We start from the raw sequence: 17,859 nt of genomic DNA on the forward strand, positions 1-17,859 counted from the left end.
AAAAGTTGATGATCATACTACTGAGGTGGGGGAAATTGCCCCCACAGGATTGTCTATAGAGGTGGATATTCAAAAGCCCCCTAATCGACCTCCCCCATCTTCCTTGCCACAGATAAAAGATTCTGTGTTGGCTGAGAAGGAAGAAAAGGTGGTTGTAGAGATACAAACGGAGGGTTATGATCTATTTCCTATTTTTATTCAAGATAAAAAGGAGCCTGAAGGTCCCTCGGGAACTATTAGTGCTGCTAAAGTAAAATCAAGAGGGAAAAATAGGAAACTGATACGTAAATATAAAAAGAAAAGACCTAGGCAAATTATTTTTCAAAAACATGTAACTTCTGAATTGCCTGCTCCTACAGAAAGTGGTCAAAATCCACCTTTAGATATCCCTGGTATGACGGAAGTTGGAGGTAACACAAACGTTGAATGTGGGAGTACCCCGGTTGAAGCATCTATGAAGGGGGCAGTCCCATGTCCATTAGTAAATGTCTCTGTTCCTCTATCGATAAGTCCCGAAGATACTATACATACGCCGATAGTAACAAGAGTATTTAATCCGTCTGCACCCATATTTCGGCCACAGACGGAGGTAGTTAGGAATCCAATGCCTCGTCCAGTAAAAAGCCCTACTTTAAATGTGGATACTTTGTCATTGGATTTTCTCCCATTATTTGATACAGATCTAAAAATGAATAGATCCTGGTTACTTAACTGCTTTAAGGAGATAGAAAGTTTAAAGTTAGTTTTAACAAATTACATTGATTTAGTTCTCCCAATAAAATCTATAAATGGGCAACGAACAAGGGTAAAGTTTTACTCTAAAATATTAGCCAATTTAGTTTTCCATCAAGCGGAAGCCTTTCAATGCAGAGGAATTGATGTGCTACCCTTTGTTAATAATAATTTGTGTCTCTCATCTAGTGAAAGAAACACAAAGTGGACCTCTGATCAGGAAGATTTTTCTATGTGTAATAAAGACCTAAAAATTTGGGTCTCCAGAGGAAAACGAATGGTTTCACAGGTGCTTCCATTACCTGTTAACACAGACGTTCCTCTAAATGAAGACAATTTGATGTGGAACTGGTTACCAGGAGTTCTCTCAAATACAACCTCGAGAAACCCACGACCATTTTCGCATCTTTAACACTTGTTTAAAAATTGTCTCTTGGAATGCCGCTGGTTTGTCGAATTGCCCCGAGAAATTTGATTTCCTCTTCTCTTTGAATGCAGATGTGATATGTATCCAGGAAACATGGTGTAAAACTCTCCCATATGGAGGGAAAGATTACTTCGTCCTAGAGGCTCCTGCAACTCCATCAAAAAAAGGCCATGCTAAGGGTGGAATTGCCTGTTTGTTATCAAACGCATTACAATGGCAATTTTCCCACTATAAGGACGAGAGTAATCTATTCCAATCCATAACTATTTCCAATATGGACTCTGCTAGTCAACGGTCCTCACTTATAATACTAAATGCCTATATTCCTCCAGAAGATACTTTCACGATAGTTTTAAAACGTATGTTTTCCCATGTCAAACAACTAATAGAGGTGGATCACCCCCCATACTTACTGTTGGTGGGGGACTTGAATTGTAAAGTGTCTAACACTTCTTTGGTCATGTTTAGAAATAAAGATAAGGAAGAAGCATATAATATACCTCAAGCAGTCCTGCCTGCCCAAATCAAAACTAATAAAAGAGGCAAGATTCTCCTCGGGGAACTCAGTGCCCTGGAGGGAATTATTATAAATGGCAGGATGCCTTCAGATACTCCTGCAAATTATACACATGTATCTTTTAGGGGAGAATCTATTTTGGATTATGTAATAACGGATTTTGATATGTTCTCCTTTCTTAAAGATTTGGTGATCTCTCACTCCCCTCTCAGTGATCATAAAATAATTACTATAACTGTCTCATTAACACCCCCAGCAACGAGCCTCTGGTCTTTAAAGAATAGAGGTTTCTCGATCAAGTGCAATACAGATAGATGTTATTGGGGAAATATTAATAGTAAGGACGTACAAAATATCCTTAGCCAATCATTATTGGAGTTGGACTACTGTCAAGGTAGGGAATTCCTATTTCTTGAAAATCTTATTAAAAAAGTCACCTCAATGGCTAGGACTATAGGAAAACCAAAAAAGAAGCATTTTTCCCCTAGTCCTCTATTAAGGTTAAATAACGAAATAAATAAACTCGTTAGAAAGCAATACCTCAATAGATCGGGGGAAATTGAGTCTCAGTTAGCTTTATTAAAAAGAAGGAGGGTAAGATTGAGATACAAAATAAAAAAAGAAAAAGAAGATATTTTATGGATAAAGTTAAGAGAGGCCTCAATTTGTAAAAACTCTAGAGATTTTTGGTCCATAATAAGGCAAGGATGTGGTTCTGTAATAACGCCCACTCCTATAGTTATTACGGAAGATGTCTGGACCGAATTTGTGTCCACCCTATATGCGCCTAATGGTCCAGGGGTGGACCCTTGGGTGCCAGGGCTAAATAGTGATTTTATAATGGAACTCCCCACTGAGCAATCCATAGCTACCGTAATAAAGAGCATGCGCTCTTCCGGGGCTATGGGGCCCGATGAATTGCCCATGTCTATAGTTAAACAAGATGTTACGACTTGGAGCAGGATTCTTCTTCCAGTATTTCTGGCGTGTTTTAAATTACGAACAGTCCCCGACTCTTGGAGGGGAAGTATCCTAATCCCAATTTTTAAAAAAGGTGATCGGGACAACCCCTCTAATTACCGTCTAATAGCTCTATTAGACTCAATAGGGAACATTTTTGCTAAACTTTTGTTGTTGCAAATAATGAAATGGATAAATTTATATAATATTTTACCTATGGAACAGACAGGATTTCGAAAAGAGCATGGAACTTTAGATAATCTAACATTGCTACAGGTAATTATGGATAAATATGCTCGTGTACGAGGAGGTGGCGTATACGTAGCATTTATAGATTTCTCCACAGCGTTTGACAAGGTGGATCGTCCAACGCTGTGGAGAAAGTTGGCGGCTATGGGTATGCCGGGATACCTATTAGACTTAGTTAAGTCTTTACATTCGTGCACATGGTGTAAGGTGCTACAAGGAGGTGAGAGGGGTCTTTCTCATTCTATCCCCTCCCTGAATGGCTTAAAGCAAGGGTGTATATTGGCACCCATATTGTTTTCCTTGTATACGGCCGATTTACCTACTACAGTTGCAGTGTGTGAGGGATTAGCCCCGAAAATTGGAGGGACAGCTATATCGATTCTAATGTATGCAGACGATATACTTGTTTTAGATCTGACCCCGAAAGGTCTTTCTAATCGTCTTCATGCATTGAACCAATATGCAGATGCACATTATATGAAAATTAATAGTTCTAAAAGTAAAGTTATGTGCATTTTTGGAAAGAAGAAATGCAGGTCTAGTAGCTATAATTGGATACTTAGCGGAGAAAAACTTGAGGTGGTTAAAACCTACACGTTTTTAGGCAAAATAATATCTGCTAATCTTAGTGAGAAGCCTCACATCGAACATAACTCCAGAAAAGCGATGACCCATGGTATGGGATTATGTTCATTGTATAAAGCTACTGGGAAGAGACATTTCTCCCTATGCTTGGATGTATTTCAAACTAAAATTCCTGCAACCCTCCTTTATGGAACGGAATTAGTGGAGCTGAAACAATGGGGTTTCATGCAAAAAATGGAAGGAAAGGTACTAAGAAAAATACTATCACTTAACACAGCCTGCTCTACATCATCATGCAGGCTGGAATTCGGACTTCGAAGTTGTTGGGCACAGGGGTTGGCAGCCCTTGTAAGATGGGTAGCCTGTTTGGCTAGAGGTAAACCGGGCACCTTACGAGAAATTATAAAAAAAGAACTATTGGGCAACTTTAATGAGTTCTCGCAGCTGGTAAAAAACTTTAGAAAAGCGACATCGCTGCTTGAACTGGATGAAAGCACATTATTTTTACTTTCTCCATTAGAGTTAAAGTTGAAGTTAAAAAGAATGTCCTGGGAACTTTGCATTAAGTCGGATATACTCGCCCAACCTAAGAAAAAAGAAAGGGAAGTCCTGGTTATGACATATACTCCCAAAGTAGCCCAACAATATTTAATTTGGAATATTCCTCATGGCGTCCGTAGATTTTGGTACCTTTTACGTCATAATTTGCTTCCACTGAATTCCCTTTTAGCAAAATGGTACGGGGTTTCTCCCCTATGCAACTTCTGTAATAATGTTGTGCAGGATTTTAATCATGTATTGCTTATTTGCCCGGTATTGTGTCCCATGCGCCAAAAATGGATAAAACCAATTTGTTTACAATTGGGAATTGTGAATGTAAAAATGTTCTTCCATGCACTTTATTGCCCCCCTAACGAAATGTTCTGTTCCAGAATTTTTTATTATTTTAAAGAGTTTTTAGATATTTATTAATGAATTTCCGGGAGATGTCGATAATTTGCTTACTTGCAGATAACTTTGTGGCTGTTTTTTCTGTCGTATGATGTTTTCATGTACTATGTTGTATTATTATGTGTGTATTTTTTATGTGGCCCTCATCGAGAGCCAAATCATAATAAATTTGACTTTGACTTTGACTTCTCACCTCAATTTCTCACCTGCTCTGTCTATTTTCAGCTCTTTCACCTGTCTCTCACCCTCTTACTCCCTTGTCTAGCTCTTTCTATCTGCCTCTGTCTCAATATCATCTCCATATTTTCCCGCATCTCGTTGTTTCTTTTCTAATCTGTTTTAACACCTTTCTCTCTCGGCTTCCCTTTGCCTCTCAGTTGTCTTAGCACCACCTGTCACCCCCTCTTTCTCTATCTTCGCATTTTTTTTCTCTATCTGTATCATAACTCATACAGTCATCCCCTCTCATGGGTCCTCTTCTTTCTCTGCCTCTCGGCTGTCTCTTTGTCACCTGTTAATGTTCCTATCACCTATCGCTCTCACTTGTCTCACTCTTTCACACCTGTCTATATCTCCCACAACTGTCACCTATCTCTGTCTCTTTAATCCCTCTCTCTGACTCTCTCTCTCACACACACACCCCTCCCCCACACACCTGTCTTTGTCTTCCTGCTTTTCCTTTCATAATTTTCCCCTTCAAGTCTTTCTCCTCTACCCCATCTCTCTAATTATCCTGTATTTCAAGCTCATTGCACATGCTCAGGGGCTGCAGGAGACACCGAATTGCACAATGTAGTTAAGGGACACAGAAAGTAAATACGGCGCATTAGAGCCTTGTTTAACTTATATTGCTACAACTGCCCTTCCCACCTCTTAGGCCAGGGGTCGCAAGGGCTCGCAAGGGCAGAGCCAGGGGTTGCGGCTTTGACCCCTGGCGAGCCCTAAATGACGTTTGTCTAGTATAGGGCTTAGAACCCGCCTTAGGTATGAATAGCTTGCTACATTTTGGGTTGCTTCTGGCGAGGTGGGACAGCTATTTTACATGTGCTAATTGTATTTCCAGAAATGACAAAGTTGTTTAAAAATAGTTTCCGAGAAATGGTGTCCAAAATTGTCTTTTCTTTTTGGTCTTGGCTACCAGCCAGCTTGTTGTTTACTTGGATAAGACCTTTTTAAAAAATTTACAGTGGACTTACAGCACAACTATTACTTTCCATTGGTTGGCTTTATTGTCACTCTAAGTTGCTAACTTCTTATTCAATAGCTTGCCATCCTCTTCTGCTTTTATCTCCTCCTGAAGCAGTCGCAACCACTTGGCTGCTAAGGCACCTGATGAGCTTCCATTGACTTTCCATTGAAATCAATGGAAAGTCCATGACGAGTTACCCTTGTCATTAGCGCTGAAGTGGTTAACATCATTTTGATTGATTTGCTTGTATCCTTCGACTGTTCGCTTTTTGGGAACTACTTTTTTCTTTTTGATTAAGCACTATATAGGAGTGCACATATACAGTATGGGTTCCGCTCAGGTCATTCTACCATGGCCCAATGCCCCAATCTCTACCTAATCCTGGATAAATATTCCATCGAACGACCAGGAACTGTCTACATGGCCTTCATGGACCTTTCCTCGGCTTTTGACTGCGTCAACCGGGGAAAGTTGTGGCAGTCTATGGAGGCCATGGGGGTAGAGCAACATCTGGTGAATTTCCTAATGGACCTACATAGTGAGACAAAGGCTAACGTTAGATATACCAGGGACCTCAAGGTCACACAAAGTTTTAGCACCAGACGGGGGGGTCAGTCAAGGGTGTATCCTGGCCCCCTTTCTTTTTAACTTGTATATCAATGACTTAGAAGATCATTTACTTAAGACGGGGGCGGACTACCCGTATGTGGGACGTCAGGGCTTGCCAGTTTTACTGTATGCCGACGACGCTGTCCTCCTAGCCCGCACCCCCAAAGGGCTACAAACACTATTGGACGCCTTCCATGGATTTATGTTAACCCGAGATTTACATATAAACAACACTAAATCCTATGTGCTACAGGTGGGGAAGGCAGCCAGAAAACAGCACCCATTTAGGGTAAATGGAATTAGGGTGCCTACATGCACCTCCTTCTCTTACCTTGGGGTACTTTTAGACCAACAGTTGAACTGGGTTGCACTTATGAACAGGAAAAGGGGAGAAGTAGCCAGGGCCAATGCTGCGCTCTTTGACTTTGCAGCTAGAATGGGCAATAGACCGGTGGCAGCTATGTTAAAGGTCTACCGCTACAATAGTCTCGCAATAGCTACCTATGGGAGCGAACTCTGGGGATACAGCAATCATGAGTGTTTACAAGTTGTTGAAAACACATTTTTAAAGAAACTCTTGTGTGCCCCACAGGGAACCCCGAACAGATCAGTACACGAAGAAACTGGCCTGCCTTTCGTCAGTGATACTCTGTCATTGCGTCCCCTTTTGTTCTGGTTGCAATGTTGGCTCAACAAACACCTTGGGCTAACACACAGCTTGCTAAAAGAAACCTAGAGCCTAGAACACGTGTCTAAAATACCTTGGCTGAGATATCTCAGAGATAGTTTTGGCAAAGAGGGGAGTCCAGATTTATTTTTAAATCCGGCAGGAATATTGAGAAAAGATCTTACACTCATAAAACAGTCATTTATTACTCGCAAGTAACTGGACAGAGAGGAATGTGATCTGTTGAAGCCCAACGTACGCCTCCATTTAATGTTAATAACTTCATTTGCTGAGGAGCAATATTTACTCTGGCCATTACCAGCATATGAGCGCTTTCTTTTAATCAGGTTTAGGTTTAATCTGTTCCATCTTTTATTGGCAGTCCCTAGAGGGTGTCACAAGGGGACGGTGTTAGCACCCTGTGGCTGCGACAATCTGTCTCCACAGGATTTACTTCACTTTATGTTCTTTTGTAAATACTATGAATTCCCCAGGGCTTTTTACCTTAAACCTATTTTAAAAAGACTGAATTTTGTACAAGCTCTTCCTGCGTTATTTTATTTACAATTATTGAACCCAGAAAGTATACCTCATGTGGCTGTTTTTTTTAAATGCACTATGAAGTATAGGAAATATCTGGATATGTAAGACTGCTAAAAGTAAAACCTTGTGTCTTTCGTTCCCCTTTGAGTGTGCAATAGTTTAACATCTTATGTTATGAATAGCCGGACTTTTTAAACTGTATTTTGCATTGTATATTTTTACCTGATAGTTTGGAATGCTATTTTTAAATGTTACATGAACTTTTATGGTTTTGTACAAAAAAACCCAGAATAAAGTACTTTTGAGTGCACATGTATTCCAGCTCGTGCCCTCATGTGCTTCTTCCTAGACAAATATCTGACCCTCCCCAGACAAATATCTGACCTCCCTCTTGCACTCTCCCCGTGTGCTTCTCCACTGCCCCTGTGTCGCTCTCTCCCTTGTGTGATGCTTTTCCACTCTTGTCGCCCTCTCCTCCATTGCCCATCCACCCCCTGGTCCATTTGTATTTATTTCTTGTGCTTTTATGGTAAAATATTTGTTTACTTACTGATCCAAGTGCCAGTATGCTTATTGTCAATCCTGCACAGCATCAATAAAGTTCATTGGTGAAGCCAGTTGATCCAAAAGGTGAGACCTATTGGCTTTGCAAACACTTGTTGCACTTTTGAATTGCGAGTAACCATATCAGATCTCGTTGCACACGGTTGTATATCAGAATATCTAGCATAAATATGTCATGCTACAAAAAAATCATAGCCAAAATGGAATTGCCAAAATATCGTGAAAGTAAGTATCTATAGATCATTGTAGATTTACTATTCTTACTTCACATCTAAATTCCTTGAAGATATCATTATAATCAAGATACATATATGTAGGGGTTAGTAAATGAAATCTATAACTTCCTGTATGTACACTTACCTTCACAATATTTTGCTAGCCTTTTTTTGTGCATAATATTTTTGTACCTCAATAGGTAAAACGCAACATTATTGTACTATACCTTGCACACTTATGAGTAAAGGGGACTTTCCTATATCTATTTGCCCTATCTCACTTTCAAGAGGCAACTTTTCTATGAAAAGGGAGTGGTAATGACTCACACGCTTTCTACCAAATAAAGTGTTACTGATTCAATTTTATTTCTCTGGAAACAGCAGGGTAATAAACACGTTATAACTTACCTTAACAGAGCCAACACTTCCTAATTGTCCTGCTGATTGGGGCTAAAGGGTAGGGTGAATTTACAGTTGTACACGCAAATATGGGAAGTATCAATTTAATGCCATCACACTGTGAATCTTTTATAGTTCTCTTTCAGATCTGACCAATATTTTCTCTATTTTTCTAGAGATTGTTCCCAGAAGGGGAGGCCATTCCATCTGTTTAGGCTGTTGCTGCAGTACCATGAGCCCGAGCTGTGTTCCTTTCTTGACACCAAGAAAATCACTCCAGACTCCTACGCACTAAACTGGGTAATACACTGGGAAACGGGACATAAAGAGGTTTTCCCTTTTGAGTTGCCTTGTGATTGTCTGATGTGAGACTTCGGGTCTGTGACATACAGTTTTTGGTCATGACCATCCTTCTGCCGTGTCACTGCATGCTCTTTTGCTCCCTCGCAACGAAAACTCCCACATGCACACACTCACTGTTCTCTCATTCACACATACTGTGGTGTTCTAATGCTGTTTATTCAGCATTTAATTCTAGTTCAGCTAGTAACAGTTGCTCTTGTAAAGCCTGCTTTATCTGTACGTACTATTCATTGTCTCAGTTCTCCAATCGGAAAAGCTGGCCACCCAGCTTGCCTTTAAAATGTGTCTTTCCATCATACTGATATATATTTGTACCACATCTCTTACGTAAGAGCTGCTTTAACGTATGCAGTCTGCACCGCCACGTAATTGAGTTGTTACCACCCTCCCCTTCTATTTAAACACACAATATGCATGTCCAAAAATAATAAAATAAGATATTTTATTTACAGGGCTCATTGCTCCCCAGGGGCAGCACATTCAAGTGAAATACAGAGCATAAGCTCCGTGTTTAACTGTGCATGCGGCACCCCGGTAGTGACAGCACCCGCCTTCAGAGAGCTGCCATTAGGGAGATCACTGACAGTGTGCCACAGCTTCTTTGCCTCTGCCCCTGCTTCTCTAATATGGCACAGAGGCAAAGGAGTTCCCTCATTTTTATGGGGCCATGCCCCATGTAAAGGAGGGAACACCCTTTAGTGATAGCGCTGGTGCCGTATGTGCACCAGGGCACAAGCGTCTGCAGCCCTTTCTGTAATACCAAAGTGCAGAGCTGACGCACATGCCTGCTGTACTCCCCTCGGGCACTTAATATAATACTGTCGCTGGAGGGTGTCCCACTCCATTCTTAGATCTGTTCCTTCTCTTCAGGTATGCATGTTTTCTATGCAAGATTGGACTTGTTCGTGGTCTCTCTATAGATACATGCCGACGTTGTCCACACACAGTACCTGACCAAAACACTGTCCGATCATAACCCTCTGCTGGGGTTCTCCCTAACTGGAAAATAAGGGTTGAATGTCCAGAAAACCAGGGTTTTCATCTACTTATTGATGAAATATACACATGTACTTTACTAAAAATATACGGATAGCCTCATCCAGACGGATAGAATGTGAAACATTTAAGATTGCAATACAAGGGCATTGTATTGGAAGGTCCTCTGAAAACAGACCAACACTCTTACGGTACATAGAAAAGAAGGAGCTAACAATTGGGGATCAGGAGAGGAGAAGTTTGGTCACCCAGACCTAATCAAGGAGTAATTGGGGTGTAAAATATGCATTACAAAAACCTTAAATAGTCAACAAATTAACCACTTGACTGCTGGGCCGGTACTCCACCTCAAGGCTGAGCCCTTTTTTGGCCTTCTGGGGGCAATTTGCTACTAGGGCGCCATTATTTTTTCCCCACATAAGGTATCCAAGCCAAATTTGCTTTCATTTTTTTTAACATCCTGGAGATTCTAAGGGAACACAGGGTTTGTGGATTCCCCTGAAGGGGAATGAGACAATAGGTAAAATGCTGCAACATTTTGAGTTTTTTGACAAAAATAGTAAAAAAGTACCCCAGATATGTGTCTGTCTTTTTTACTTATAAATGGCATCAACAAACGGTTTGCTGTACTAAATCCACCATCTTCCCAGGTTTCAGGAACATGCAGAGACAAACCAAAAAATCTAATTTTGTACCACAGTGTTGGCACTTTTCAAAGAGGTAGTCCGTTTTTCCCATTTTGTGATCTCAACCTACTTCCAGTGTGTGGTGGAAACCAGTGGGAATCCCATGGATGATCCAGGAAAGCTTTAGATTTCTGGAAAGTAGGCAAAATTTAGAATTCAGCAAGGGGTCATATGTGTAGATCCCGCAAGAGTTTTCCAAGGAAAATAAATGTTGAAATAAGGCATATTGAAAATGAGTAGGAAAAAATGGGCATTGATGACAACATTTTACCTGTAACTTTTTGACACGATGATAGAATTAAAAAAGTAATATATCATTATGTCCGCTAGACCCTTCTGGTTGCTGGGATATATAGAGTATGTAGGTTCTCCAAGAACCTAATGTACCCAGAGCCAATAACTGAAATGCACCCTACAAAGTTTTTTCACTGAATACCAAGTATAGAAAAATGTAAGATTGCTTTTATCAACATGGATGCATCACATTTTTCCACTGAAATCTGACCTTTTTCCAGTGTGGATAGCTGTAGATTTTGGACGCTAGCTTAGCTGGCATCTAGGAAAATCTAGCAGACCTGTACATCTTCGGAAACTAGACCCTTAAGAGTATCAAGGGTGGCGTGACTTGCGTGGTCCCTCACCAGGTTTTTTAAAATCCAGAATTCCTTACAAACCTCAAACTTTGACTAAAAAACTAATTTTCCTTATATTTCTGTGATGGAAAGTTCTGGAATCTGCAGAGAGCCACAAACTTCCTACCACCCGGCATTCCCCCCAAGTCTCCAGATAAAAGTAGTTCCTCACTTGTGTGGGTAGGCCTAGTGCCCGTGACAGGAAACGGGCCAAAACGCAACATTGATACATCACATTTTTCCATTGAAAACTGACCCTTTTTGGCTTTCGCCTGAATAGCGCTTACAAAATTATTGTATTTAATATATCTTAAAAGGGGCTTCTCTTATCAATTCCTAAGGCCAAAGTACTCATCGAAATCCGCTTTAGTGAGTGGAACTTTTCACCAGTACCAAAAGTTCCAGGCACCCCACTAAACACAAATTATTGCTATATTTTACAACTAATCAGGCAGCCACAAATGCAGTTATCTTCCACGAAACATGATCATTATTTGAATGGTGCAGCAGGTGCAGTGGCATCTGACCCAAAAGTTGTCAGAACGCTAAACACCTAATATTGCTATATTTTACTAACAGTACATGCAGTCACAAGTGCAGTTACCTAGCAGGTACTAGGGTCATGATTTCAGTGGTGCTGCAAGTAGTGTCATCAGGGCCAAAAGTTGTCATAACTCCTCTAATATTGCCATATTTAACTTCTATACAGGCAGTTTCAAGTGCAGTTCTCCTGTAAACATTAGGGTCATGATTTCAGTTGTGCAATAGGTGCAGTGACAATGGGGCCCAAAGCTCTAGGAACCCCTCTAAACATCAAATATTGCAATAATTAACTGCTAAACAGGCAGTCACAAGTGAAGTTACCTTACAGGAAATAGCGTCATGATTTGAATGGTACAGGAGGTTTAGTGGCACTAGTGGCACCTGTACTGTAATGACAGTATGTCATTTTATAATGTGTGTACTGTAGCCTCGTTCATATAATAAATATCGCCCCTAGTGTTACTTTTCTCCTTAAAAGTAGGAGCTTAAATGTTTTCTTAAAATGGAAAATTATTTTTCTTTCCTACAGCCATGCCTCTTCTCCGTCCGTAGGTCCATTAAGATGTAACCTTGCTCTGCATGCAGTATGACAACGATGTTGTATCTTTCACATTTGTTAAATTTCAGCAATGCTCCAGTCTTAAGAATGTGTTTATTTCCATTTTTCGTAAAGGAAGGTGGTCCAGGAAATCACAGAATCAAATTGAACTCTCAAATAAATGATGAACCTCTCTTGATCTAACCTCACACCACCTACATTTCACTATCTGAGCATGCTTTCTACACTAAAATTCAAGACTTGTTTTCTCAAGGTTGAATACTTCTACAATATTTAACTCTTGTTAAAAAAAAGACTAAAGTAAGTGCACAGATCGCTGTCTCATACTCGTGTAAGAAGCAGAATCCAAATTATCCAAACTTTTTGGGGTGAATGTTGGCTCCCTCTATAGACTCGTGCAAATTTGGTAAACATGTCTGCTGATGGACCTCTCAAATCCACGCAAGCCTTATACCACTGTGCAGCCCCTCCCCTTGGGTTACTCTTATAGACTTATGACTAAACCCACTACTTCCCTTTTGTTCAAGCCCAACAAAATGGAAATTTCTTCAGTGGCCTTTCAACCAACAATAAGTGTGGCCTCTTGAGTTCTCTTAATAACAGCGAAAGACTGCCCCGTGGTACCCTCTCTGATGATGGTGTTGCCACCGTTAATGACAACGAATTACTTTCCCTTGGTTCTCTCTCTGATGACAGCGTTGCCGCAGAGAGAGGACCCTGTAAAGTTTCGTCCAAGGATAACCTAGTTATTTTAAGTTGGAATGTGGCTAGGGTAGCCAGAAATGCTAATTCTATTGGTTGGGTCTCTTCTTTGAGAAATCAGTGTGATTTGCCATCAAGAAACCTGTGAGATATCTGACAGCTTGTTATTGACGGGATACGTTTTTTTTTGTCCCAACTACAGGTTCCTGCTCTGGTAGAGCTGAAAGGGGGACTTTCAGTTTTTTATCTCTCTAAGTTTAAATTGTGATACCATGCAAGCGGATACTGGCTCTCTGAATTTACTCACTGTATGTCTTTAATTTTGGAACCAAGGCAATGTTGTACTTTTGTAATGCAAATCTGACTCAGTCTGGAATGGTAATGCATCTCAGTTAAGAGATTTGCTGGATCAACACTCTTACTTCGCAAAGGATGATGTATCCATAGTGCTTTTGGGCGACTTGAACACTAATTTGTGTGACTCTTAACCTATTCATGATGCTTGTAAGTGGTATCCCATACCACCAGTCGTCCACCATTATAGACATTCAGCCCAGAGTGAATTTTCCAACTTTATTTTGAGCGACTTTAACCTGCTTTTGGTTAAAGATGCCAGCCCACATAAGAGTCCTCTTTCAAGTGTGCCTACTTTTTTTTGGGAAAGGTTGTTTTTCTGTTAATACTTTAATCTTTGTTTCCTCTGGATTAGCACCCTCTTTACTAAACTTTGAGATGTTTTGAGATTCCAGAAGTCATCACAATCCTATATGTGCTACTTTTCGTGAGTATATAATTTGGCACCCTTCAGTCACTCTTTGTGTGGACAGGTTTCTGGTAAAGATCAGAGACGCAGAATTAGCTGGGACAAGGTTATTCCTAATCCATTTTACCCCGACCTGTTTAGGGAGTGTTCCGAGTAGTACTTTAGTTCTTTAGACGTAGGTGTCTCTGATGAGAACATATTAATGTCTGTTTCTGCCATCTGCACAAAGGTGAGATCTATGCTCACTGCCAATAAATTTCCCCACCCTGCAGATGGTTTGATCTTTCCTATTCTACAACCCACAAAAAGTGTTTGGAAGTTCTGATGGAAAAGCCCTGATACAAACCTAAGTCATGCCCTTTCTTCGAGATTAAATCTATTAAGTGCCGGAAATTGGCATTAGACATCTGGAAAGATTTGGTGGATTCTTGTAACTCCAAAGACTGTTCGAAACTCTTGAAAATAATTAATTGCCCTTTTTTAGCTCCTTCTTTGAGGAGTGTTATTTCTCAGGTTATTTCTCCAGACTCCTGGCTCAAGCATTATGCAGCCATTTTTGATGTTCCTGGCCCAATAGCGATATGGATGTACAGCTGGACAAGTCGTTGTCCCTTTTCTCGGTCCCTTTGTTCGTTTTTAGCTGGGAAGAAGTCAGGGATGCCGTTATTTACCGTATACAAGAAAAGGTCCCAGGCCTTGACGCAGTACTGCTTGACTTATTTAAATCTAATGTTGATGTTTGGGCACCTCTTTTAACTTATTAAATCAATAAAGCTGTTAGGTGACAACCTCCACCCTCCTTTGTCAAATTCTGTTATTATTCCAGTCTTTAAAAAAGGTGACCAAAATGACCCCTGCTGTTTTCGTCCCATCTCTTTGATTATACAGTCAAGTTGATGGGGAGAATGTTATTAAATAGGTTAACTGAGTGGCTCTTGAAACCATGGAAAGGAAACAGTGGACAAGGGTCCAATCCTTTATTTTCTAATAACTAAGTGCACCAAGGCTAAGGTGGAATCTTTCCTCCTGGGGTTTATGGATTTAACTTTAGCCTTTTATTGGGTTACTATGACTAAGCTCTACAATATTATGCTGGGCATGGGTTTTGACAAAGCCATAATTGGATTTCTAAGTGATCTTCACACCGATCTTACAGCTACTGTCTATTATGGGCCCTCAGGAGTGTACAACAACATTTGCCTTGAATGGGGTGTTAGGCAAGGTTGCATACTAACACCCTTCTTATTTGTTTATATATTAATCATTTGAATAAGGCTGTTTGCGTGGAAGGGGATGACCTACCTAAGATGGACAGTCTGTCTGTACGTACTCGTCTTTATGCCGACGCCACCGTCTTTTTCCCCAGAACTGCCTTACCCCTGTAGCGCCTTTTCAATAGCTTTGTTGACTTTATGGATAGTCTTGATCTTAGCACAAATTGTACTGAGTCCAATATCATGATATTTGAACCTAAAAATACCAGAAGCAGAGCCGTTATGTCAAAGGTAACATGCTCAGTAAAATCAAGACCTTTCATTAACTTGGGATTCTTTTTGATGCCTCCCTTTGTTGTTCCTTTCTGATAGCGCCAGAAGACATACCTTTTCTAGAAGCTTTCGTTTGGATTTTAATTTAGCTTCTAAGTTAGGGCAACGTTGTGTTCCTGCTATGTTAAAAAAAATTATCAAGCTAAACACATTTCTGTAGCATCTTATGGCACTGAGATCTGGGGGGATTCCAACTTATTACAAGCTAAAAAAACAGGTTTCTTATGCGTTTGCTTTCACTGCCCTTTAGTGTGTCCACTTTAAGTGTTCTTGAAGAAGTAGCTGTCTGCTAGGTTTCTGATTTGCTTGAGCTCCGTCCTTTGATTATATGGTTAACTGTTTGGTTCAAGAAACAGCTCGAGCTCAATAGAGCAATCATTAAAGATTGGTTGCACCTTCTTGACTTCGCTAACAAAATCCTGTGGCTTAAATATGTCAAGCATTGGTTTCACAAATTAGAGCCACTCTACTTGTTTTACCAAGCTGACACAATAACCAAGGGTGATACTGTTTGGTTCAAGGAAGCATTTATGTCAACCAAATCTGAAAAAAGAGAATCTAGAGCTTTGGCCATGCCGACTGTGAGATTTAATTTCCCTTTCATTGAAACCTTATTTAAACTTTAGACTGACTAAAACTTCTTGCTTTATCTGAAAGCGGTTTAGGTTTAATTTGATACCCCACTTGTTTTGTGCACCAAAGGGGTAGATGGATGATAAAAAGGGTATTCCCTGTCAATGTTATGGTTATTTATCCCAAGATACGATGCATTTTACTCTTGGATTTCCTTTTTACTCTCTATTGCACAAAAGAATTTTGAAGCCAATCTGGGTTGAATGCAACTTTAGGCACGTCACGCCTGCTTTGTTACACCTGCAGATGTTGACTGATATTAGAACATGTTATCATAATGCTCACTTTTGAATTGGTGCAGTTAATATGAGGAATTCAATGTGTTTTTGCTGCAGCCTGGATAGTTTTATCATGTTCTGACACTTATTTTGTTATTATTTGTAATGCCATTTTTATTTTCTTGATGTTGTCTTTTTTGTTTTTAATTATCGTTTATCTGTTTTAAACCCAATACAGTTTCAATTGGAACATTTGTTAAATTTCACCAATGTCCAATCTTAAGAATGTGTTTATTTTAAGTAGTTCAAGAAGGGTGGTCCAGTAAATCACAGAATCAAATGTTATGCCCAAATAAAAGATGAACGTCTCTTGATCTAACCTCACACCACCTGCATGCCACTATCGGAGCACCCTTTCTACACTAAAAACTGAGACTTGTTTTACCACAGTTGAATACTTTCACAACTAACTCTTGTTAAAAACGACTAACATAAGTGCAAAGATCGCTGTGCCATACTCATGTAAGAAGCTGAATCTGAATTATTCAAACTATTTGGGTGAATGTTGGCTCCCTCAATAGACTCATGTAAATCTGGTAAACGAAGGTTAAATAGAGTGGAAGCTACCTCACACCCATGCTTTAATTATTGAAATTACCTCGGAATAATGCAGTGTTTCCCAAACAAACCTTTAACCCATTTAGAACTATGTAAGCATTCACTTAGATTGAGTACTTTGTCATTGACATTTCAAAATGTACATTTATACTGCAGTAAGGTTCTCTTAATGCAATTGAACGTTACCCCAACAAGGCAATAGTACTTCGGGTTCTTCTGCACTTGCGTTTGCTGAGGTGGATAAGCCTGTCGGTATGGTTCAGTTTATTGCTAAGTATACTATGGATGGAAAATTGGTTAGTGTGATTTGGCCCACAAATTTGCCTTATATTCCAAGGGCAGTAGCTTTATTTTGATCATCTTGTGTCCAAACAAGAATTCACTTTTGTGTATTGTCTTAAGGCCGAGGCTTTTGTGGTTTTGAGTTAGTGCTGGATGAATTACTGGTGAATAGATAGATGGTGAATGAATGGTTGGATGGTGAATGATTAGTGAATTTTGATTGTATGGTGTCTGTTGAATGGATTGTAAATAGCCTACACGAAGGAATGAAAGACGTCGCCGAGTGGATGAAGAACAGCAGCCTGAAACTGAACTCAGACAAGATGGAAGTCCTCAGCCTGGGATCATCCCCTTCCGCCTGGGACGACTCCTGGTGGCCCCCTGCCCTAGGCACCACCCCCAAGCCAACGGACCACGCACGAAACCTGGGCTTCATCCTGGACTCCCCCCTCACGATGACCAAGCAAGTCAACGCCGTCTCGTCATCCTGCTTCAACACCCTGCGCATGCTCCGGAAGATCTTCCGATGGATCCCTACCGAAACCAGGAAGACGGTCACCCAGGCTCTCGTCACCAGCCGACTGGACTACGGGAACACCCTCTACGCGGGAACCACTGCCAAACTACAGAAAAGACTCCAGCGCATACAGAACGCCTCCGCACGACTCGTCCTGGACATCCCCCGCCACAACCACATCTCCGCCCACCTG

The 17,859-nt window shown here is 40.5% G+C and overlaps 1 protein-coding gene across 4 annotated transcripts in view; it reads left to right on the top strand.

The window, feature by feature from the left end:
- The window catches only part of TBC1D23 (TBC1 domain family member 23), a 656,146-nt gene that overhangs the window by 171,451 nt on the left and 466,836 nt on the right, over positions 1-17,859 (top strand). For all 4 annotated transcript variants that reach the window (XM_078657742.1, XM_078657744.1, XM_078657743.1 and 1 more), the window contains exon 5: positions 8,784-8,907. In XM_078657742.1, coding sequence (XP_078513868.1) covers positions 8,784-8,907 — 124 coding nt within the window. The remainder of the gene's footprint in view (positions 1-8,783; positions 8,908-17,859) is intronic.

Source organism: Lissotriton helveticus, chromosome 8 (genome assembly GCF_964261635.1).
Source record: "Lissotriton helveticus chromosome 8, aLisHel1.1, whole genome shotgun sequence".
Classification (NCBI taxonomy): Eukaryota; Metazoa; Chordata; class Amphibia; order Caudata; family Salamandridae; genus Lissotriton; species Lissotriton helveticus.